The sequence below is a fragment of the Simochromis diagramma genome, unplaced genomic scaffold (assembly GCF_900408965.1).
Source record: "Simochromis diagramma unplaced genomic scaffold, fSimDia1.1 OVJJ01000487.1, whole genome shotgun sequence".
Lineage (NCBI taxonomy): Eukaryota > Metazoa > Chordata > Actinopteri > Cichliformes > Cichlidae > Simochromis > Simochromis diagramma.
Window position 1 is genome coordinate 1052137 of NW_024387305.1, and position 24585 is coordinate 1076721.

Sequence of the window (24585 nt, forward strand, 5' to 3'; positions counted from 1 at the left end):
AAAGCTGTCTATATATATTTCACATGCATTTTAATTTAATATTCAGTATTTTTGATTTTGGCGTAGGCTGTTAATATAGCCTCTTTTACGCGAACTGGATAAGGTTGACTTTAGCTTCATAATAGTTTATCTCTCTGTGTTTATAATTGACCTTGGTTAAAATTAATCACTCAGCGAAGCATCAAATCCTCCGCGCTGTGCGGGACTTTGTTCTCTGTCATGCCAAGAACAGAAAGGCCGTAAATCTCGCGATGAAATCAGGGAAACGCGATACTTTTGAGCTGCCCTCAAAGTTACAATCACAGCAGCCAAGCAGAAGCTACTACCACGGCAGCAATGGCTGCTTTCCGCAGAGTGGCAGCACTGGCCGGCAAGCTCAACCTCTGGTCGGCGACACGAAACGAGCTGGTCGGTGGGCAGACGGCCAATGGAAGAAGGACCTGGAGGTGTCTGGCAGCCGGGGTTTGCGTTGCAACGGGTGGCGCCGTACTTTACTTCTACAACGGTTTAATAAGCGGCGGAGGCAGGAAGAGGATAAGGAGGCACAGCATCAACGGTTTGCTCCCGTCCATCCCGACTGTTGAAGCCAAAGAGAAGGTAGGTGGCACAAACTGAGCTGCTGCAGATAACGACAAAACCGAAGCTGCCGTGACACACAACGAGGTGGTTGATTGTTGGTCGAAAATGTGTAACTGCTGACACACGGGCCTCAGTGCTCAAGACTGTGGAAGGACAGAGAAGAGGGAGAGAAGGCAAAGAGCGCTGGGTATTTCCTCGTTTCCTTCCGCTAAGATTAGACACACAGGCCCAGTCAGACAGGCCCACTTTTCTTTCTGTAGCCATGGTGAGCTTGTTTTTTATAGAATTTTTTTCTGGGGTGGATAAAGTGTGTCACTCATTCCTAGGACGCTCAGTGGAAACAGTTTGCTCACTGCTTGGCTGTTGGGCGATGTGCGCGCGCAGATGCAAGAAGGGCGCTCTCCGCTCGAGCTGGTGCTGAAATGACAGCAGGCTCGAGATGTCAATCAGACAGCTTTGTGCAGAGGCAGGTCAGGCAGACAGAAGATCTCAGAGATTTCCATGAAAATAATAAAGTCATACATTAAAGGTTTGATACAATAAAAAAAAATTTAAAAACCCCACCATACTATAATTCAAAGTTCTAAAAGTTAAAGTTATCCCTGTAAATCATTGCACATTACAAAAAATATATATTATAGTATTGAGTATAATTGTTGATTCACTCAAATGTAAAGCACTATAATAACTCATTTATGATATTAGTATTAATAACCATGAGCCATATGATATCAGTAATTTCAATCTGAAACAAAGGTGTAGGAAGTACAACTTGAAATGACTCATTTATACTTAAAGCATCAGTTATGCTAGGATGACCCACAATATAGATAAGTCAATATACAATTTGTTGTATATAAGCTGGCCAAGATATCAACACATTATTAAAACATGTAGTTGTTTTAAATGGATTTCCTTGCCATGCTTAATTACAGTCCTTCCATCCACTCATTTATCCATTTTCTTTTGATTGACCAGTTCAGGTTTGTGGGGGGGCTGGAGCCTATCCCAGTTGTTATATATTGAGAGGTGGGGTACACCCTGGATAGGTTGTTTTTGCAGGGCGAACACAGAGAGCCAGACAACTATTCACAGCCGCATTCAGGTGGTCAGTTTAGAATAACCAGTTAATCCTAAGCATGACTTTAGACTTGCAAACTCCACACAGAAAGGCCCATAGGCTGGGTTTGAACCTAGGATTTTCTTACTAGTGAGACAGTGTTAACAAACCTCTGCCTCCTTCATTACAGTACTACATTAAATCTAATCTAAATCTATAAACCATAATGTATATGCACCTTCCCAGAAATGTAACTACACATTGCAGAAATGCAAACTTCAGCAAATGTGATAGTGTGTCTATGTGTCTATTTGGAAACAATATCCAGCATATCCACAGTATAATGAAAGAAATATGTTGTGTTGTATTTTTCATTAGCTTTTTCATTATGCTAATAAAATAGTTAATATTCTGCTAGTGTTTCAGCTAAAGGTGTTTGTTTCTCCTTTTTCTCAAATTTTATAATGTGAGGGTAGAACAGCACAGATACACCATTACACAGCCATACATGCACACAAACAGGTCATCCACTACAGTGTGGATTGAATGCAATGCTTCAAATGACACTTTGTGGTGGTGATTTTAATAAGAGTAATGTTTTGAGAATTTTTTCTAATCAGGATTTCGTTTATCTGAACATAAAATAATTTCTTTTCCCAAATGGGCTGAAACGATATCCTTGGATGTCTGTTAAGTAAGATAACAGAGACTCCCTGCCTTAAGATATGTTGAATAGTTTTGTTTAAAGTCCATTTTTAGCCAGGCAAAATCATCTACATTTGTTTAGCAATTGTTGCATAGTTAATGATCAAGACTTTTAGCCATGCTTCAGAAGTCAAAAAGCAATACTGAGCATGAAAAATACTTCTTAAGGCTTTCTGAAGGTCTTTCAAAGTTTTTCTTTGGACATTGGCTACTTTTTCACTCATTTTCAGTCCAGGCCTTCTACTTGATCATTTTCAGAATTAGGATATAATTATTTCAAGCATAAAAAGAGGACCTAAATCAAGGGGTGTACTACTGTTGTGTCCACACATAACAGGTAAATTAGCATAGACCTATTTTAAATTGTATTTTTAGTCTTAATGTCACTAGAAACCTGCCGTAAAAACACATAGTTTGTTGCAATTCCTTTTTATTGAAAATATTAAAAAGCACCAACGATGACAAAGTATAACAGGTATAAAATTATACTTTTGCATCAAAAGGTGATTCTCAAAGACCTGTTAGCAGAAAACTAGGCATATCTAACTATTTATGCAGTGCATCCTTAGCAGGCCTAAAATGGCAGACCTAAAAAAAAAAACTATCAACATAAGTTGAACAATATCTGATATTTATTAAAAAATCATACATTAAAACATTTCCAAAGACCCGACACAAGACCTGAGAGATGCATCTAGTAGCTCGGAAATTTGTCTACTGCTTGCCAAAGCCCCATTAGAAATTGTCTTAATGGAAGGGTGGCTGTCAAGAAGCCATTCTTAAGGAAGAGAAACATGGAGAAAAGGGTGAGGTATTAAAATCATCTGGAAAGCATTTGAATGGCAATGGCTTCATTTATTCATCGTGACAATGATCACAAATGCACTGTGAATCCAGTGAAGCATACCTTGATAGAAAAACACACAGTAAAACACCATCAGTCATGGACTGGCCTCCCCAGAGTCCAGACCTGAATATTATTAATGCAGTGGAGCCACCAATATCCAAAAAAGCTTTCAAATGTCCCTCAGAAAGCTTGCCTAAGAGAGTATTGCCTTTCCAGCTTATGAGAATGTACAAACTCTGTTTTTGCCTTATATCCCACGCTTCCATGTTAGCATGTTTCAATGAATCATTGCAACTATTTAATTTTCCTACAAATTGGTTCTTTGCTAAGTTGTCTGTTGTGTGCAAACACAATACTGGTTCATCCCTTAAGTTAGGTGCTCTTCTAATGCAACAACAACAACAACAAAAAATTCTTTGAAAATGGTCAGGTAGAAGGCCTGGACTGAAAATGAATTTAAAAGCAGAGTGAAAAATCAAAGAAAAGCATTGAAAGACCTTCAGAAAATCTGGAGAAGTACTGCTCACAACTATTTAAAAAAATATAGGAAGGCCTGGCTCCTTGGAAGCAAAATATAAAGAAATGGAGGGTGGCCTAAGACTTTTGCACATAATTGGCTACAGATACAAACTGCATTTAGTAGCTCACTGAAGTGGACAGTAGCCCAGTGACACCATTTGCATATCTATCCAGATTGCAAATGTAAAATTATGTCTTCTCAGCCAGCATTGTTGCTTCTTTAGGCTACGTCCACACTTTCTCTCCGTTTTGGCCTCCCGTCCACAAGGAAAAACGCAGCATTTTGAAAACGCTCTCGAAAACGAATACATTTGAAGACGGTGCGTTTGCGTTGCAGTGTGGACAGTGAAAACGGAGACTTTCTAGAACCGTGACGCATTTTAGTCATGTGATGCAGTCATGTGACCAATTAAACAAAGATAGCGGAGGGCATTATACAGCAGTTGTTTTGTTTGCTCTCAATTTTGACAGCCCTATTAAAGATGAATATCAGTTTGTACATGCTCCAGATAGCTTTTCTTCAAATTATTTAATTCTCACTTGCTTTTGCAACTTTGTACTTTTGTGTTACTCACAGCAACAACTTCACCTCATTGTTAGTCCATTTAAAAAGCTCGTTGCTTTTCCTCAACCTTTTGCCGCGACGTTTCAACGATTCAAAGTAAATAAACGGCTGACAGAAATGAGGCAGGCCGAATCTTCTTGCGCTTCACGCATGCTCAGTACTGGAACGTAAGTGTTTTCGGACGTTTCAGTGTGGACGCACAACTCTGTGAAAACAGCTGAAAACGCTAGTGTGGACGCAGAGCGTTTTCAGATGAAAACGCAGGTTTTTTTTAGTGTTTTGGGAGTTGGGGTGGGGAAGGGGGGCATTTTAGAAGATGCAGACATAAATTTTACTTTACTGGGGAAGGAAATGGAATCTGAATAATTTGCCTCAAAAAGTTGGATGACTCATCTGTAGTGACTGAACAACACTGCAGCTATTCTGGTAAAAGAAAGCCACAGAGGCAGAGAAAAATATGGGGCAGTTGAGACTTGTGCTGAATGGGTATGGGATATATATTCACACGATCATTTGGCTCTTAAAGGGTTCAGAAGTGTAAGGGTGAGTTCACTGGTGGCATAGAGGGTTTATCAAAGAATGTTTGGGATAGTATTTTTTAACATATGAAGAAGTATACCTGCAGACAAAGTTAATACGTGTAAAACTGGTGGATTACCCCTTTACAAAACCAATGTCTAATTAAAATAACCAATTAATATAAAAAATGACTTCTAGCAAAAGTTTAAATGCTAAGCCTGAGTTTTCTAGGTCGTAAGAAAGAAATTAAAACCGTCCTATCAAAAATATAAACTAGAAAAGGAAGCTGCACACCTATGACCATTGTATCTGACAAAAGAAGCTCCTACCAGTGTAATGTGTTACAGTGTTTCCTGCCTGGCTGTAAGTGCCTTGAAGGTGTCTCAGATGGAGAAAAACAAACAAATATAGACCCCAAAATTACAAGCAAGTACATAACCATCCAAGGGTACACAAAGCCTGTTGAGATACAGTCTATCTTTTACAAAGGTAAAAGACAAGAAGTAACCTGAAATTTAAGAACAAACCAGAAAGAGGCACAGGTCAGGCTGCTCACTTGAAATCACAGCTGCTACAAATTACAAGCTTTGACTTGTGAAACAGTTGCCATAATCAGCCGTGTTGTGGTTGTAGCTGGAGACTGGGATGGACCAATCACAGATGGCAATTGGACGACAAAGAACAGGTTCAGGCACCAAAGCAGAGCAGCACACACTAATAGTTAACCACACATGGGAGGGAGCCCAGCAACCTGGAGTGGTAATACACCTCATATATAAAAGGGTTTATGTACCCTAAATGGTACTGTAAATGACAGAATGGTGCAGAATAGTGACATTAAAATAATAATGGTAGTGGTGCTTTTCCACATGTGCAAACAGTCCTATGCTTTCATTTGTATTGTTGCTTCACTGTGTTTAGACTCAGAGAGAACAAAATAGTTGTTGCAAAAGCCACTTTTTTCGTTCAAAAAAATGTTCATGGATCAATAAGTCAACTGATGAAGAATCACACCTATAAGCAGAATTGATACTGGGATTTTTGGATAAAATATCATCATTATTCATCCAAAAGTTTAGCAGACAGTGACAGTTTTAAGCGTGAAACTGAGCAGAAGGGTTACAGAGCTGCAGCTGCGAAGGGAACACACAACGTTGCCCGAGGGGAAAACACCTGGAGCATCTGCTGAGCAGTTGTGAAAAGACAACAGAAAGTTTTAGTTGTAGTCAAGACACAAAGCAGTGAGCCACACTGAATCTACTTTCTAATCTCTGCAATTTAATTGGTTTTTCTTACATTTCTTTTTCATGTTGTGCAGCATGGCATGTGAACCTAGCTGCCTTTGCAAAACTTTCTAAACTTCATTCATTAGTGAGAGTTAAAGCCATGGGTGCCTATGCTCTTACTTTTGAGTGGGGTGCATTCCCATGAAACCAAGCACTGATCTCCAATTCACGCTTTCAAAACCCCCCTTGGTGCAGGCATCATCAAAGCTTTATGAATGAATCTGTATGCTCATTAGCATGTTAGCTGGGCTGAACCGAAACCACTGTGTGCTGGGGCCTGCAGCTAAACAGGTTTAAATATGGAAGCCTCTCTGTTAATTATACAGTTTCACGCAGTACAGTCGGTTGGTGTAGAAGCTCTCCTACTCTGCAGCTAATCAAGTTGAAGCACTGGCTGCTTGCAGAGAGAGAGAGAGAGTGAGAGACAGATGCTAATCAAGTAGAAAGTAGTGACAAAGTATTTTTGTGCATGTGTGCCCATTTTCCCGTTACTGCACTGTGCCAGCGGTGCTCGCTCTATTTATAACCACAGGGAGCTAAATGGAGAGAGTTGATGCCAAGAATAGATGAGCTTCCTCATTATAGAAATTGCTTTGTGTGCACAGAAATCTGTCACAGGTCGCATTCACATTATGTCCACTGTGACACAAGTGGAACATTAATTGCTTATCCCTGATTTTAATCACTTAATATGAGAATTAGGATAATTATTTAACAGTATAAGTGGAATCCATATACTTTGTTTTGTTGTTTTTCTTTTCTTTATTATGGGTTTTCTCTGCAGGCACGTCCATTTGACTTTGAGGATGGAGATGTGTACATGTCTTCCCATGAACATCGTTTCCGCTTGTTCAGCTCAGTGGAGTATGAAGGACAGCTGTACATGACCCCACAAAACTTCATCGAGTCGGTTACCATGAGTGAACCGAGAAGTACGTATGAAAAAATAGCTTGTTTTCAGTTGTTCTCAAAATTGTGTCTCCTTAAGACAAAAATATTTGGGGCTTATTTTATCTGCTTAATCTGCATATATGACATGTACCCAAAGTACTTGACTGCTTCATTTAAATCAATCATTTAACACAAATTTATATTCTGCTTTTGATGGGATGTGTATATATCTCAGCACTGCAAAGGAAGGCCCGATTGCTTTCACAGGGGAACTACCAGAAAATGCAGTTTGTAAATTTCTCCCCTCCTCAACCAAGATCCAAGGAGGAGGGAAGTTTATTTAACCAAGAACTGAATGTCTTGAGAATATCTTTTACAGGGGTGTTAAGCATGAACCTAAATTGTCCTGAGGCAGCAGTGGTCACCACTAAACCATCGTGCTGCTGGCTATTTCTATGAAACACATAACCAAACAATATCATCAGCTGTATCTTCACAGAGTCTCTCCTATATCCTATTATTGAATATTATTAACTCCATGGTCTTGGACTGTAGCTGGTAGACCTGTTTCTGCTCTGCAGTCTCAGTGAACTCTGCATAGTGGCACATGAACCATTTGTCCACCTGGTGCAGGTTAGGGTGGCTTCCAGATCTCTGGTGCAAAACAAGGTCTATTCATGCAGTCCAAAATGGTGGAGTTGGAATCTGTCCAACCACGGCCGAGACTGAGCAAACAAGCTGGCCAGTGAGTCTTCCCGTAGGGAAAACACAGGAAGGGGGCAGGGCTAGCTGGTTGTCCACAAATAAATTAGTTCTGTCAGAGTGCTAAAAATAAAGATGGAAATATGCAGGAAAAATGCTCAAATCAGTCACCACTGTAAACTGCTATGCTTCTTTTGCCATTAAAAACTTTTATTTATATAAATACAACTCGAAGTTCTTTGCAATTCAGCTGCAAGGATAATTAAATGTTTTAAAGAAAATCTATAACAGACAGACTTAAAAAGCTGTCAGTTAAAGGTTAGATTGAACAGCTGAGTTTGAATGTTCACAGAAAGTTATCCACCAATCAGTAGGTCTGCTATTTAAAAGCAGCGTTCCACCTTTTTGTAATAGCTAACACTGACATCTAAAGAGGCTTTCTGTCATATTTTGAAACATTTTATTTTAGTTATGCACATTATTAATTGACTTAAATGTTGCTGCTCTTGCTAATCGGTGCTAGAAGTACAAGTCGATTAAATGAATCATTCATTTTTAATGAATGAACATGCCAGCTGGGTCTAAAGTCTTATGCAGCTACTCTACACAAGCCTAGATGGCAGCGCCTCTCTCTCTTCAATGAGAAATTGTAAATATGAAAAGTAAGACAAATGACTGCCTTACAAATCGTTTCTTCAAATGGCTCTTAAGTACACATAGTGTTTGATAAGGTAAAATAGCAACCTCAGAGGTTCCTGGGATTCATGGAGAAACATAAAATGATAGGAAGTCTATAGTGTAGGACGGGGAAAAGCTAATTTATACTTCAAGAATTTAAGGTATAAATTACATTTAAATTTAAGCAAGATTTGATTGGATACTTGAACCCTTTGTTTTTATAATTTAATTGACAGTGAATACCTCATGTTTACTGATCCCTGTTTGGTGGTTGATTTTAAATATTACAATTTCAGGTTTTATATTTGTATTACTTTACTTTGATAACCACGTGAAGTGGCTATTTTGTTAATATTTATGTGTATTTTAAACTATGTATTTCAGTGCCAGGTATACAATTTTTTGCCATCTCTTAAAAAACTTTAAAAATATGGTTTGAAAACACATCTTTGCAATTTCTGTTGGCCCACTGTCATTTGTAACAGATTAGCCCTGGCTGGCTTCTTCAAAGCAGGTGGCTTTAAAGCTATTGTTTAGTCTGTGGTTAATGTTAGTCAGACACACACATTCCATTTGCTCTCATGTACCCTTTCTCTTACCCTGCAAATATCTAATCTGGAGAATCATCTTAAAATTTTCCTGTGCGACCACTGCTTTAAGTATCTCTTCACATGTGGAAGTTATCACAAACAAAAAGCTGCTATTTATTTATTTAATGGATATATAATTGCGTCGCGTGCAAACTGTGCACCTGTATGTGTGTGTTTACATCTAGCCTTGGCTCGCTGACATACGATACAGCCGCACATGCCCTCTCGGCAGCTGACATCCTCGAATGGCCCCTTTGAAGTTGAATTAGATGAACTTTGTTGTATAAAACAGAACAAAAGTAGTATGTGCTTTTACAGGGACATTCCACATACTACAAAGACAAGCACAGGGCACTTGAGATGGTACAAATGGGCCTGTGATGATGACAGTGTATATAAAATGAGCGTGCCTGTGTGTGTGTGTGTGTTGTGACTGTACCTGGCACATTAAGACCCATTTCTAGATCACACAGATGCTATCTGACTGAGCCCACCCAAACTCTCTTCTCCTCTTTCCCTTCTTCTTCTCTTCTCTTTTGTCTCATTTCCCTGGCAGGCAAGAGGCCCTGGAGGTCCCTGACAAAACAGGTGGGAAACACACTCTAACTGTTTTTCGTGCTCCTCTATATTGCAGACAGACATCTGTTACATGTTACAACTAAATCAGTATACACTGCAAAGTTTAAAACCTATTTTCCTAGTATTTGTCATGAGTTTCTGCATACAAATGTCATGATTCCTCATACGTATGTATTGCAGATTATCCCTTAAGTTCAGCAATAATCAGGTTTACTAATTTAAAATCCAAATGTAAAAATGTAAGTGCATTAAAGAAATACTGTATGCAAAATACTGAGGCTCTGAAAATTTCATACAGCACAAATAGGGTCTTTAGCTTTATTTAAACTGTAGATCATACCATTGAATGTGAAAATACAGGATATCGCCACATCAGTACTCACCTGGTTGTAATCTCAGTACCCTGTTCAGTTTTCATGTTGCACACCCTTCCACACTCATGAAAGCTATGGCTTGCTGTTTGGCTGGCACTGGACAATCGTCACTTAATGCAGGTCTCCTGTGTCTTGTGGGCTATAAAAGCCGGCCCAGGTGAACCACTCAGTCTCTCTCTTCCACTCCACCTGACATCAACTTATTAGCAATCTTTGTGTCTCGGTTAGGTTATGTATAATAAATTATTTTATATCTACGTGAGCTTCTTGTGTGAAATCCCTCTTTCTCACCTTCTTTGAGCCAGTTTGTGACACAGTTTACATTAAGTTTTAATCATATAAACTGTATATAAAATCAGCCACTTTTTAAAAGTCTTGAGTTGAAGGGTTGCATTATTGTGATCCTAATTTTTCAAATTTGATAACATCCATCAAATCTGAAAGGGAACCTGAGGATGCTACACATGCCCATAATACAGCATCTTATTAATAACAAGATGGCTACATTCTGAAGCACAACTTGTTTAATCTTTTGTTTAACGTAAAATCAGACCACAGTTTACAAAAATTGCTGTCCATAAAATAGATTTTGAAAAGGATTTGAACATTTAAACAGCGATTTTAGACACAAGTAATTTTTACATTCTTTTGATGAATGCTCAATCATCCAGGTAAGTAAATCTCCAAAAGTTGATTCTGGTTTTTTTTCTAAACACTGTGTTTCTGTGACTTTTGAACCCCAAAACACACTGCGCCAAAAATTGGTCCACCCCAAGGATCGGGTGCCCCGACACAAACACAGTAACATAGTGTATGCTGTTAAGTGCCAGGACGATTGCCAGGATTTATACATCGGGGAAACCAAACAACCTCTGGCGAAGCGGATGGCACAACACAGAAGAGCTACCTCGTCAGGCCAGGACTCTGCAGTCTATTCACACCTACAGGCCAGTGGACACTCTTTCAATGGAGGGGGGCCTAAGGGTACATCTTTCACCATCTTACAATGCTGTGATTGCAGCCATTCCCCAACTCTCTGTGAATGGTACTGGTGGCCATTGATCAGTGGACTTCGATCAGTGGTTGTTGATCAATGGTCATGAGAATTTGCATAATTAAGATGAAGGAACTGACCTCCCATTGTCCCTTCAGTGGGCTGGTTTCGGTCATTATGCAAATGAACTTTTTTTTAAGATTGGGGAAACCTGCAGTCAGCTGAGACTGAAGAACTTGGATGAGTGACGAAACGTTTCTCCCACTGAAAACGCTACGTCCAGATGAACAGAATCAACTTTTGGAGGTTTTTACATTTTCGTTTAGTGTTGTACCTTCTTTTTAAGAATCCATAAGGAAATTCTTGTGCTGCTGGAGTGTGAAATCTTAAGAAAAATGCAGACTCCACTCAAACCCTAATTCACAGCACCACAAATGGTCAAAACCTCCACAGGCTACTTTTGGTACTTTATTTTTTCTCTTTTTTCTTTCTTAAAAGCAGTCTTTGTGTCAATTAAAAAATATATATATGCATACATTCCTTTCTATACAAGTCATATAAAATACCACATTAATAACAATACTAAAATAGTTGGCCTGCCAAGGTTTTTTTTTTTCCTTCTTTCCACGGCATGCTAACCTTTCCTGTTTGCGCTGGATCGGTGTGTGTAAAAGTTGAAGTTTGAAGTTAGAGGTCTGTGTTTTTAGAGTTTATCTTACCTTTTTATTGTGTGTTTGTATGTGTCTGTAAGGAGCTGGAGAAGATCCTATCAGACACTCCTCCCGTGTGGAGAGGATCATCCAAACTATTTCGCAACCTGAGAGAACGAGGTCAGAGAGAGTACACACACACACACACACACACACACACACACACACACACACACACACACACGCACATACACACAAAACAGGAGCAAAATACCTTTTCACTAAATAAAAAAAGGAACACACATGCACTGTACACAAAACCCATTGACACTGTTTTCTCTTTTAATTGTTATCAGAGCACATAAGTAGGAGTGTAAGAGTCAGATAATAACAAGGTCAGTGAATGTCAGTCAAATAGGACTCGGTTTATATGATGAGTAAACACGGTAAAGTATTTAATTTTCTTCAGCTTTCAAGTTGTTAAAGATTATTTAAAATACTGAACAATTGTTTGCTGATACACTGTCAGAGAATTTAATGTTGTAAAAAACATGACTGTCATTTTAAGACCATGTATATGTATAATGTCTATTCTCTATGTCTGTATGTTCCCTAACTCCTCCTAATCAGTCACCTTAATCAGTTTGAATGAAACTTTATAAACTGCCTAGAGCACCACGATTATCATTTATTTAGCTTTTGGAAATTATTTTTAAAACACACAAATGAATTGAGTGCTAAATATAATACTTTGTCCTCTTATAAGTCATATATATTATGTGTAGTAACTAATGTCAAAACAAATTGTGACATTACATTCACATTATGTATGTGTACATTGTTCGGAAATACATTTTGGTAATCAAAATTTTAGTGCAGTGACACTTTGGGTTACTGGAATGAGCTGTCATGCATACATGTAAATAAGTGTTCATCAAACAGTGACACTAATAGTACCTGGAATTGATTGCTTTGTCTTATACAATAAACATGTCGCCTGCAAAGAAGAATAGATACAAGTATTTATTATTCATTTGTCTGGTGTTTATGAACAGCCATTTATGCCATATGAGTACATAAAAAGATATTAATGAAGATAAAGAGAATAACATGATAAATTAGCATATATGTCTGTGTTTTAGGACAGGAGCAAATATAATCATATAATTATGCATCCTTGCAATTAACTTAATTATCTTTATTATGTATTTTTTCTTTTCATTCAGCCAACAAATATCTAACAGAGGTAGTAGAAATCTAAGAGGTATTCTTGCATCATGTTATATTTCTTAGGTGATACACCTGCATGACTGTCAGGGTTCTTACATTATTATACAGTAACTGCCATGACCTAACTGTGCTTTTGTGCATATTTCCCAGTGCTTGGCTCTCTGTGTGTGATAAAATCATACTTGTGAGTTGTGTGTCACTGTAGGGGTCTCTAATCCAAGTTTGTGCCATGCTGTTACTCCGTACAGCTGAACAACCTCCCCTCCTCTCCTCTCCTCTCCTCTCCTCTCCTCTCCTCTCCTCTCCTCTCCTCTCCTCTCTACAGTTTATGCAACACTAAAAGATAGAGAAAAGTTCACCCTAATTAAGCATTTGCCTCAGGAGTATGTAACAGAGGAATAACACAGTCTGGGACTGATTCCCTGTAGTGATAATTACACAGATACACAGATATACACACACTGGGAGATGCTAAATATAGCGAACCATGTGTGATGCATCCCCTCTCTTCCTCTACCATAATAACAAAGGTATATTCTTAAGCTTGTAACGTTTGAGTGTGTTTGATTTAGTCTACAGGGACAAGTAGCCAGGAGGGTGGTCTGCTTCCTTTTTTCATCAGAGAGATGGAGGGAAAAAAAGAATAGAGTAGGAAAATCAAATCAGGGAGTGAAAAGGAGATTTAAAAGGAGAGTGGGAGAAATATAAGAAACAGATGGAGTGTAAAAGATGGGCTATAAAAGACAAACAGGCAAAGTAGACAGAGAAATGAATATGGTAAGAGAGGAAAAAGAGAAAGTTTGTAAACAGAAACCTCAGGGTAATCTATGGTTATTGTACTTTAACCATTCATTCCTGGTGGAGCACTACTGAGACCACACACACCATCAAGATTTAACAGGGCTGATTTTTTTCATTCACATACAGTAAAACATTCTTGATTTCCAAGGTTTTTTTTAGTTTTTTTTTTTTTACATATTTCTCATACTTAAATGTTTCAGAACATCAAACAAATTTAAATGTTAGACAAAGATAACCTGAGTAAATACAAGCTCGCTGCTGTAAAAGACGCTCAGAGCAAAGGCTCCAGCCATCCATTCCAATACAAACACATCAAAGTATGACTAATAATTCAACAATAAAATAGCTTCATGTTGTGGCCATCACATTGTGTTTTCTAAAGTGATTCAGGATCTGAAAGTGAACAGATTTAGGGTACGTAATGCTTTTTTCGGTTTATTTTCATTTCACACTTAAAACACATTTATAGATTCATTCCAACTTGCTATTTTACGCGTCAGGATGAGAACGTGTTGCAAAAAGCAACACAACGTGCCACGATATAAAGAAACAGCCGAAAAACAAAGTCATTGACATCTATCAGTCTGGATTACAAAGGGTCACAAAACTACTGCATATGTTACCTAGATTTCACAAAATTCATACTACTTTTTTTAATTCAGGTGCTTTCAGTCTCATTCCCACAGGTGTATAAAATGTGTGGCCTTGCATGCATTTGTAAAAGAATGAGTCCTTCTACAGCGCTCACTGAACTCAGTCGTGTCACTGTTGCAACAAGTCAGTCCATTAAATTTAAATCCTATATTTTCACAATCAGCTGTAAGTGGTTTTACTACAAAGTGGAGGGACTTAGTAACCATAGAAACTCAGCCATGAAGTGGCAGACCCCATAAAGTTATATAGCGGGGGTCACCGAGTGCTGAGGTACATAATGTGTAAAGCTCCAAAACTCCAGTGACATTAACATCAGCACACAAGCTGTTCTCAGGAACTTCATGACATGGCTTTTCAGTGGCTGAACAGCTCCTGTGGGTGTGATGTGTACGTGGCCCAGTACGTTTGAAAGTTGAAATCGTTGTAATGTCTTTGGATTTCTGAGCTCGATAGAGTTGAGAATCAGACAAAGACTCAAAGGGGTTCACTGTGTCTGTGTGTTAATGTCAGAACACACTACATTAATTCATGGTTGATTAATTGATTATCAGTTATTTATGACTACCACAGTATGGGTAATGCATTACTGTGCTTTAGAAAAATTGACTGTGTAAGTATACAGTAACATGCTGGGTATGTATATCGCAGATTTAACACAATGTTAATCCATGTTTCCATCTGTCACACACAACAGCTGAGTAAATATTCCTTTCATAGTACCAGTATAAAGCATTTGTGTTAACTGGGAATGCCTTTTTGGTTTTTGACTTTCTGACTTTGATAAAGTAAGTGAAATGCCACACATTGGATAATTAAATCAAAAAAAATTTCAGACTGCAGTGAAAATATAACTGGAAATATGGTTAAAGCAGTAAAGACTCATTGCAGTCATTTGCATTGCCTGTATGCAACATGGAACATTGTTACCTGCGCCTAATATGTTAATACTCATGTGACACATTCATGTTTTCCATTTAAAACGGTTTATTAGTACTACTGTAATGTCATCATGGTTCACATGTACTTAACTAACCCTTATATTTTTCTTTAGTTGACCTGCACAACAAACACAAAATTTAGATCTTCTTGGACTTCTTAATATATGCTATTCTAGTGAGTCCATAGCAGATGTCCATAACAGAGGAAGGTGCTTTAGTATTAACATATGCATTGATATAGACTTGTAAAGTTAAATAAATTTCTCTGGAGGTAAATATCAGGGTTTTTTGAGTTAATTAAATTTCTTGGGGCTGATTCAAACCATCAGATTTGTTATTATTGGATTACAATGGACTCTTAACATCTTTAACCCACTGACAATTAAAAGAAAAGGAAGGCAAAATCAACAAACATATGGAACATATGTTATTGTTAAAACTATTGGAGAGGACATATAATGCCTGTTTACAGCCCTTTCCATCATGATTAAATATCACCTTGAGATCAGTATTAATCCCTCTTATTCTGTGGTATATCACTGAAAGCATGGGAGCGTAAACACACAACAGACTGTATTATAGAAACCTGAGTAGCTTCAATTTTGTATGCTCTAGTCTATGCAGAGCTCAGGCTACATGGGGGAAAAAGACTTCAGTTCCAAACCAGCTCCTCTACACAAAGCAGTCAAGCATCAGCAAAACACAAGGCTCACACTGACTTTAACTGGTGTCGTGTTCACCCTCACACACACTCATGCATACATACACACAAATGGGGGAGCAGTCTCCCGTAACACTCAAGCGAACCACCCTGAACTATCTGAACGATCAGACAGAAAGCGAAAAAAGAGGGAGAGAGAGCGTAGATGGAGCTGCAAAGATTCCTGAATGTGCCTGAGGCAAGAAAGGATCACCTCCTGAAACATTTTTCACTTGCTTATCCAAACACAAGACACATACACACACAGACACACGCTAGCCTGTGTCTTTACTCTGGACACTTGGGGTGTAGAAAAAGAATCGGTGTGTGGCCAAATGGCCGCTGGCAGCTCCGCTTTGAGAAGACACATTTTAAGATGCTATCTCCATGAAAGGAAGGATTATGTGTGTTAGTGTGTATGTCTTTGTGTGAGGCCCACAGTCTTTGAACATCTGTAAACATTGTGTATGTGTGTATGTGTGTGTGTGTGAGTTGAATATGACCTCTTCCTTAACTCTCTCTGTCTTGATCTCATTACCAGGCATCATCTCATACACAGAGTACCTGTTTCTCCTCTGCATCTTGACAAGTGAGTCAATTCAGTTGCACACATTCTCCTTTCACTTAAGCTCATCTGCACCTTTTTATCATATCTCTTTCACCCAGTTGTTGTTTGCATTATTATATTCTTATTTTTAGAAAAATTACGTGACAAAGCGAAGTGCGCTAAGTACATATAGAAATTTAAAAAATGTTGATCTCACAAATACTGTGGTTTTCCCCTTCACCTTGGGGCAAGACAAAAAGAGACAGAGACAGAGCAAAGATGAAAAAAATGTAAACGTAAGGAAAATTGCAAGAACATCTTCTCAAAAGATGAAGAAAAGTAATAGATAAATTTCTTTAATAAAAGAAAAAAAGAAAGTGGCAATAAAATTCCATAAAGTTTATTCTTTTCATCTGGAAGCAACAATTTCAGTACTTTCAGCACTCATCCAAGTGACCCAGTCTCTCCCTAACCTTACAAACAGTCCAGCTGCATAACGATTGAAAGTAGCGCCACTGCATAGCAATGAGCGATGAGATCAGTTTCATAATGGTTGATATGCAAATTGTCGTGACCGTTAATCAGTAGCCTCTTGCACTCTTCACAGACAGTTGGGTAATGACTGCGATCAGATGGTTAAAGATTTTCTCTAAGGCCTCCTCAATTCCAACATTGTCATTCCCTTTTCACATAAATGCCCTCCTTGGCTCCTTGATGATACCAGCGTTCCTCCCTGTCCAGGATGTGCACGTCCTTGTAATTGAAAGCGTGACCATTGGCCCGTGTGTCTAAGTGGACTAAAGAGTCAAGGCCAGAGGACGAGGCTCTTCTGTGTTGCGCCGTCCACTTAGCCAGAGGTTGTTTGGTGTCCCCGGTGTATAATTTACAGCCATCCTCTTGACATTTAAGAGTGTACACTGTATTGCTCTGATGCTTGGGGGTGGGCCAGTCACTGGCATAGCATGTTTTAGGGTGTTTTACAAATATGGATCTCAGCTGTACTGACACATAAGGGATCAATAAAAAGTTGTTTCTTTTAATGATTTTTCCACAAATTTTAATTTTAATTCAACCTAAATAGATGATGGATGAAGTTATAGTGAATAAAAATAAGCATACTTGATCTTAACTGCTCAGTTTCTGCTTGCAGGGGGCTGGAGTTTGTCATAGCTGCCACAGGGTGAAAGGCAGCGCACACCCCCAAACCAAAAACCATAAGACCATAATTGAAATTACATTTTACTTCATCTCTTAGACGTATGACCAGCATGTGAAACTAGTTTAAATAGAAATTACCGTCTTTTTTTCTTTTCTTTTCTTTTTACATGCATGCTTCCTTGTTTGGCCTTAAAAATGGTTGAATAAATAGAATAAAATGTCAAATTGAAAGGTCAGTCTGTAGCAAATGTATTTGTTCTGCTATTGTTTTTTTTTAAAATAACTTTAACCTGGTCTAACACTTTAATGTATTCTTTGGATAAGCAGCTGTGTTTGAAACTGCGGCTTCATTTAAGTCATTCTCCCTCCTATCGACGCTTTGAGACACTTTTTCCACTTACTATTTATGGATTTCAAATTGCCTTTAACAAACACATGCACACACTCACCCTATGTGTTCTCTTCTCTGTTCCCCAGAGCCTCATGCTGGCTTTAAGATTGCTTTCAATATGTTTGATGCAGACGGCAACCAGATGGTGGATAAGAGGGAGTTCCTAGTGGTGAGTTGCAGATATTGGGAGGAAACCTGAATTTACATATTAATATTAACCCTTTTTGTTACTCCTTTTACTAAAAAGGAGTGTTAAAGAATAGCTTTAGTATTAAATAACAATCCATGATTTTAGAGTGGACAAAAGACAAAACCTTACTTTTGAAAATCTAATTTTGACTTGTACCATGGTGTTTTAATGTAGTTTATTAAATTACTAAAATTAAAGAGGCCCTATTTTGCTCATTTTCAAGTCAATATTTTAATTCTTGGACTCTTATAGTACAAATATGTTTATGTGATTTACAGGAAAAAGGATACTAAACCTTATACATCAAATGACGGGCTTTAGTGCAGACCCTCAGTTCATCCAGTGTCACCCTCTGACTCATGATGTCTGGTTTTTGAAAAGTAAAGACTGGCGTACCAGAAATCCTCATTTTGAAGCTTTAAAAACAAGATTGCACAAATCAGTCCATCCTAGATGTTTTTTCCTTGCCTGGTTGTTTTCTATGGCATAGTAGAAACTCTTGAATTGTCATAGATCACATTTATAGATCAAATGTCAGTATGTCAAATCTTGTCTACCTTACATTACTAAAATGATTCCTTACCCACTGTGACTTGGGCTGTTACAGTACTACAAGCTCAATACTGATAAATTTAATACCTGACATTCTACCATTTTTGATATCACAGGTCAAAACTCCCCAAAAAAGACAACAAGATTTTTTGATTTTCTGTGGTAGTGCTGTGCTTCTGGTGACTTGGCTCCACATTTTTGTTGCTAATCGAGTAGAGTTGGTAAGGTAGGCTGCTCTATTTGATGTTAGACTTTTCCTAGCTTCTGTCTGGGATTTTTAAAGAGATTTAACAGTTTTTAGATACAAATAATTGTGCTCTCTGGTTAAATTAACATCACCATGTTACAGATGGGCAAGATTGAGAACATTTGCTGCTACTGTTAACTACCTTATTGAAAACTTAACAGACTGACAGCTTGAAATGAATCTTGATTCTCAGCATGTTACATTACGTTTGTAAACTCAGTAAATCATTTCAGAATTTGGACTAATGCTTGGTCGTGTTTCAGCTTTATCTGCCTGTAAGACTGTTCCTCAAGTCTCATGCAAGCATCCTTGCGCTCTCAAACAATACATTCACAGATTGCATCATTTACAGAAGTCTTTTCCCTATTAAAGTGTCTCCATCATCTTAATCAATAAAAAAAACATGTTTGGCCAACATTGTAGTACCCTAAGCGAATATACTATTATATACCTTTATTCCCAGTGCCTTGAGCTTTAACTATATTTTAACGTTTAAAGCAGTTTAAAAAGGTTGACTTTGAATTTGCATCTTCTAAAGGCAGCTTATTACAAAGCTGAGAAGACTAACTGTAGGATTTCTTGAGGGCTACACATGTGTTTCTTTCCCTGTGGGATAGAACTGACACGTTTTCAAGTCAAAACACCGCTGCAGGCATGAAGGGATCAGAATCTCTGAAGGTTGGTGGGAGTGGGATGGCACATCAGCAGGAGGGAGTGGTAATGATTTAAAATCCTGTGGGAGCAGGCAGGTGTGGGACAGAAAAAGATTTTCACATTGAGGGTTTAGATACAGATTTTTCTGTTTTACATGTGATATTGGTTGTCAGAGTAATTAAATATTCTTAAATGGAAATTGAACAATACCAGTGACTATTGCTGTCTTTTATGATCATATGCTCTTAGAGAGCGTTTATGTATCTGTATTTGTGTAGACATCAGGTTGCTGTTTTTGTGGTTGTGCATTTTTTATTTAACTCTTAATTAATTATAACATTTATATTACAAATCTCGTTATTTTATTTCAAAGAAATTAGTATTTTAATTTAAATTTGAATAAGTAAGTATATAAAAACTTACCCGACACTGTAGTGTAGAAGCAGTTTTTTTTTTCATATTGAATTCAGCATTGATTTTTCCTTTAATAACACATATGCATAAACATAAATCACTTCCAGAGTGAAACCTGAATACTCCCTTAATCATGCTGCCAAAAGACCATTTCCTGAATGACATCATAGATGTGCTTGAAAGAGTGAATGACCTTGTTTGAACTCATTTGAGCATTTCATTTTTTTTAACAGCGTTTTAGATCTGACTTTGAATTGTCAATGAGCTCCTCGTCTTTTCTCTCATTACAGCTTCAGGAGATCTTTAGGAAGAAAAACGAGAAGAAAGGAAGGAAAGGAGATGCTGAGAAGTCCGCGCAGTTGGTAAGGAAGATGGTAACGGGGTGTGGGGGTGTATGCTCAGACAAGCATAGGTATTACTGCTAATTAACCTTAATGCTGGCAACAGTGAACCAACCATGAATGGTCTATGTGGACGTGGACTTCATAAATGCTTCTGTTGTTAGTGGGGTAAACTTAAAAGACAGGTAAACATTAATGTAAAGTTACTTTACATTTTAATATATCCATGAGTGTAAACTGTCACAACACCTCTTACCATTTAGTTAAGGTTGCTGACAGAAGTGCTGTGTCACACTGCGCACATGGATTTGTTAAAAACGATCATCATGATCGTCAAAGTTAACTGTCATTTGTATTCATGCAGGTGTGAAACTAAACCTTTCATGTAACTAGTTTTGAGTGCATGCTGCCTCGTAGAAACTGTTTGGTATCTCTGTGACAGTTATCCCTGCTGTGGACTTGGTATATTTGATTTATATATATGATAGAATATGTGTCTTTCTCAGCACTTTATGCGATTGAGTTTTAGAAATAACACCAAGCACCTCGCATTACTGCTCTCTTTGTGTCAGAGTGTATATGCAACTTAATAACTATCAAAGAGAGCAGGTTTGATGAGTCAGTATTAACTTGTCCCATCCCACATATGTGTTGTGCTACAAACAGATTAATTAAGGTAACTTACAAACAGATAAGCCATTAGGTATCTTGTGCATTAGTTATAGTAAAATGTTCTCAAGGTAAGTTTTTCATGACATGATTTGCAAAAAAAATATTTAAAGGCTTCTTATTAAAATCTTCCTTTTGTTACTTATCTATATCTTATTGATTTTGAAGTAAATCTTTCAAACCCAAGTTTACTAAGAACCTGTGTAGACGTGTAAGCAAATAAGAGATAGAGATTTGTTGATCTAAGCATTGGGTATCTTACAGAACAGTCCTGGTTGTGCTGTTGGCTCACAGGAAATACTGTCACTGAAAAATGAAGGATATGTTTCCCACATAACTTATCTCTTGAAAGTACATGCTTGGTGTTAGGCACAGTGTGTATTCTAAAATGTAATCATAGATGTGTTGAAAATGGCACATCCTCTTTTCTTGCATGTACTAACATGTCTTTTACCTTCTCTCCTCCTCTCTGACTGCATGCTCTGTCCTCTTCTTTCTCTTCCTCGTGTCTCTCTCTGTGTGTTAGAGTATGCAGCTGTATGGATATCAGGTTGCCCCCATGAACAGCGTAGGTATCCACATGGCATAGTCTCGTTTTCTGCTTTTTAGATAGATAAAGAAATTTATGGAGCAGAGAATAGGCTGTTTTTATTAGCTGGGTCAGTTCAACAGCTTTATTGTTTAGCAATCAGTCAGAGTAGAAACCTAATGGTAACAAAAAGCTTAAGTTTTGTGAAACCATGTGAGAATATGTTAAACTTTACCTGTGTGGAATTATATTTGTGTCAATAATAATGTGAAATAAAACATAATCATGGGCAAATATTTAAATTGAACACAGTAAACTGAACCTGTCAATCACAGAGGTTATGAGGTCACTTTCAAAGTGACCTTTTTCCTTTGGGCTCTGCCCTCCAAACTGTCAAAAGTCAGAATCATTCAAGCGAGACACAATTCAGCTTCGAGAGCAGAGCCGGCCAAGACAGCGTGAATCTGCTGCAGTGATTACCAAGGAGGTATTTTAACATTTCCGATGAATAATTTTGGGCTGCTGTGTGGAAATGAGTAGCTGAAAAAATATAAATGATTTGTCTGTGATTGTGTTTTAGCTCACCTGCCACTTGTGACACATATATATTTCCATACATCTGAACTGTTTCTCAGTCACTAAAACATTTGCTTTGCAGTCTGTGTGTCACCATGCCTTTTAGATACAATTATTAAGTTTAATGTGAAAAATTAGGTGAGAAGAGTTACATCAATCATATCTGTTCATTAAATATAAGGACACACCAACCCTGCCAAGTTTAAATTAATATAGATTACCAGGACCTTTAAATATCACACATTAAATCACACATTAATGGCCTTTATTTTGCGTTCAGTTTAAACATTCCATATAATATATATATATGCAGCAGAGTTTTTTAATACACTGACTCTCTGGAGTCTAAAAACCTTAATAAAAATAAAAAGGGCCTGTCATTCCCTTCTGCTCCCGATGATGGAAAAAGCCTTAAATTTGACCCAGTCCACCTGATCCTCTGTTATCAGTGAAATGTACTCTGTAAGCTACTTTGAAGGATGAATGTAAGAGAAAGAGAGAGGGAGAAGGGAAAAATTCAAGAAAGGTTGCCCATCTGTCAAGTCAGCTGATTGATTGATTGAGGGATGATTAATGGACAGACAAAGAAAAGAGTAATACATTTAAGGGGTCAGGAGAGATGAACTCTTACAAAAAGAGAGCGATGTAATTTAAAATGACCTGAGACCCTGTAGAGCTCTAAAGACAATCAGACTCCATTTTAGTCCTTTTTAGGACATGTGCTGTATTTTTTGGCAGTATTGTTTGTTCCTGATGGGGGAAGTTTGTTAATATAAAGATATAGAAGGAGATTTTTTAGGGAAGGAGGCCAAGGGTACATACAAAAATATGTTTCTGTTGTCTGAACAAAATCATATTTACATAAAGAACACAAAGAGGTTGAATTTGTATGTTGAGCTTTATGGGATCGAAAATGAAACAGATTTTTACCTCTCAAGGATGATTATTTCTTATTTACCAACCCTGTGCAAAATGCTGATAGATTTGACTTATTAATTGTATGTAACCTGATGAGCTCTAAGTCGGAAAACAATTATTAAGGCATCAATCATTAGGAAATAGTTGGAGATTGGGTATTGGGTATCAATGATGATGACTAAAACTACTGAAGCTGCTGTACAAAATTTTGCATATTAATGAATAATAATCACGTGTGACATTTCTGAAATTCTTTATATTATGGTTTAAATATTTAAATAATTAATTATACTTAAATTCTATATGTTTTTTCCTGCCTGGATTGTATTAGAAAAGATTTGCATAATTCAAAGTTCAAAATAATCCTTACTTCTGTTATTCTTGATGCAGCCGAGAAAAACGAGAAAAGCAAATTTAGCTCAAAAGCCACCATCCTTTTAATACAGCTTTCTTTTAATTGGTTGTCCATTGCAAACAAAAAATTTGAACAGCAGGTGAGCGGTGCTTCTGTGATCACAGCCAGAGCCGTGTACTTTAGATCACCGTATTAAGGACATTGCCTCCCTTTTAGCCATAAAAGCAGAAAGAAATGTTTAAAACTGAATGTTTTGGGTTAGGGTTCCAAGCCTGAGCTTTTCGCTCACAGAGATCACCAGGACCTCATTATTTGAAACATTGGACATTTAATTATAGTTCCATTTTATCACTTTCAAGTGCTTTTTTGTCCCTAGTGTCTGTTGAGATGTAATGACAGTGACTGTAGCTGTCTGTTATGAGTAGTAATTTATATGTGGAGTGGAAACGGCCTGCAGTGTAGTGAAAATCAGCAGTGTGCTGTCAGAAACAATACACTACCAGCCACTGCTCTCTCTCTCTCTCTGTCATGCTGTCTCACACATAGACAGACACACACAGACAGACACACATATGCACTCCTCCTGTCACTGCTGTGATGGATAGCCGCATTGTCGCACTGAAGTTAAGAGCATTGCAGGGTCATGTTAAAATGGCTGCTGTTGCTTTCTCCCTGGAGAGAGAGACGAGGTGGGTGGTCAGAAGCTCAGCACTGTGGTCAGCCTTTATTAAGGTAGAATAACGTTTGCTAACAGAGCCAACTGTTGCTATAGAACTGTCTAAAGTACTTATTTAATAAAGACAATGTGGTATAGGGTGACATCTTCATATATTTCTTCTTTAAAAACATTTTTTTCCCTTGTGTTTGTTGCTGAGTCAGCAACATGAGTGAGTTATAGCTTCAGTGATTTAAACAGAATAGCACATCCATCATCATCCTGATGATTCCCTGTTGGTAGTATCCTTTCCTTTACCTGTAATGTAAACCTAGCTGCAGAGAAGCTAGCTATTTGTGTATGCCCCTTCCTGTTTGATGCTAACATGTTTTTGTGCGTGAAAATCTTCACTGCTTATTTTTTTATGTTTGAATGGATAGGGTCTCCTTTATTGAGAGAACTAGTGAGTGCCAGGTATTGATAAAAAACACGTGACACCTTTCCTAAATATCCACCTGTATGTTCACA

At 37.8% G+C, this 24585-nt stretch overlaps 1 protein-coding gene across 10 annotated transcripts in view; it reads left to right on the forward strand.

The window, feature by feature from the left end:
* The first annotated feature begins 284 nt into the window (after positions 1 to 284).
* Positions 285 to 24585, forward strand: part of micu3a (mitochondrial calcium uptake family, member 3a) — a 37666-nt gene continuing 13365 nt past the window's right edge. For 3 of the 10 annotated variants that reach the window (XM_040004492.1, XM_040004493.1, XM_040004495.1), the window contains exons 1-8: positions 285 to 597; positions 6865 to 7012; positions 9498 to 9529; positions 11640 to 11718; positions 16403 to 16450; positions 18044 to 18126; positions 20305 to 20376; positions 21551 to 21592. In XM_040004492.1, the coding sequence (XP_039860426.1) occupies positions 337 to 597; positions 6865 to 7012; positions 9498 to 9529; positions 11640 to 11718; positions 16403 to 16450; positions 18044 to 18126; positions 20305 to 20376; positions 21551 to 21592 (765 nt within the window). In that variant the 5' untranslated portion in view covers positions 285 to 336. The remainder of the gene's footprint in view (positions 598 to 6864; positions 7013 to 9497; positions 9530 to 11639; positions 11719 to 16402; positions 16451 to 18043; positions 18127 to 20304; positions 20377 to 21550; positions 21593 to 24585) is intronic. The other 7 variants (XM_040004494.1, XM_040004500.1, XM_040004496.1 and 4 more) reach the window with 3 other exon arrangements.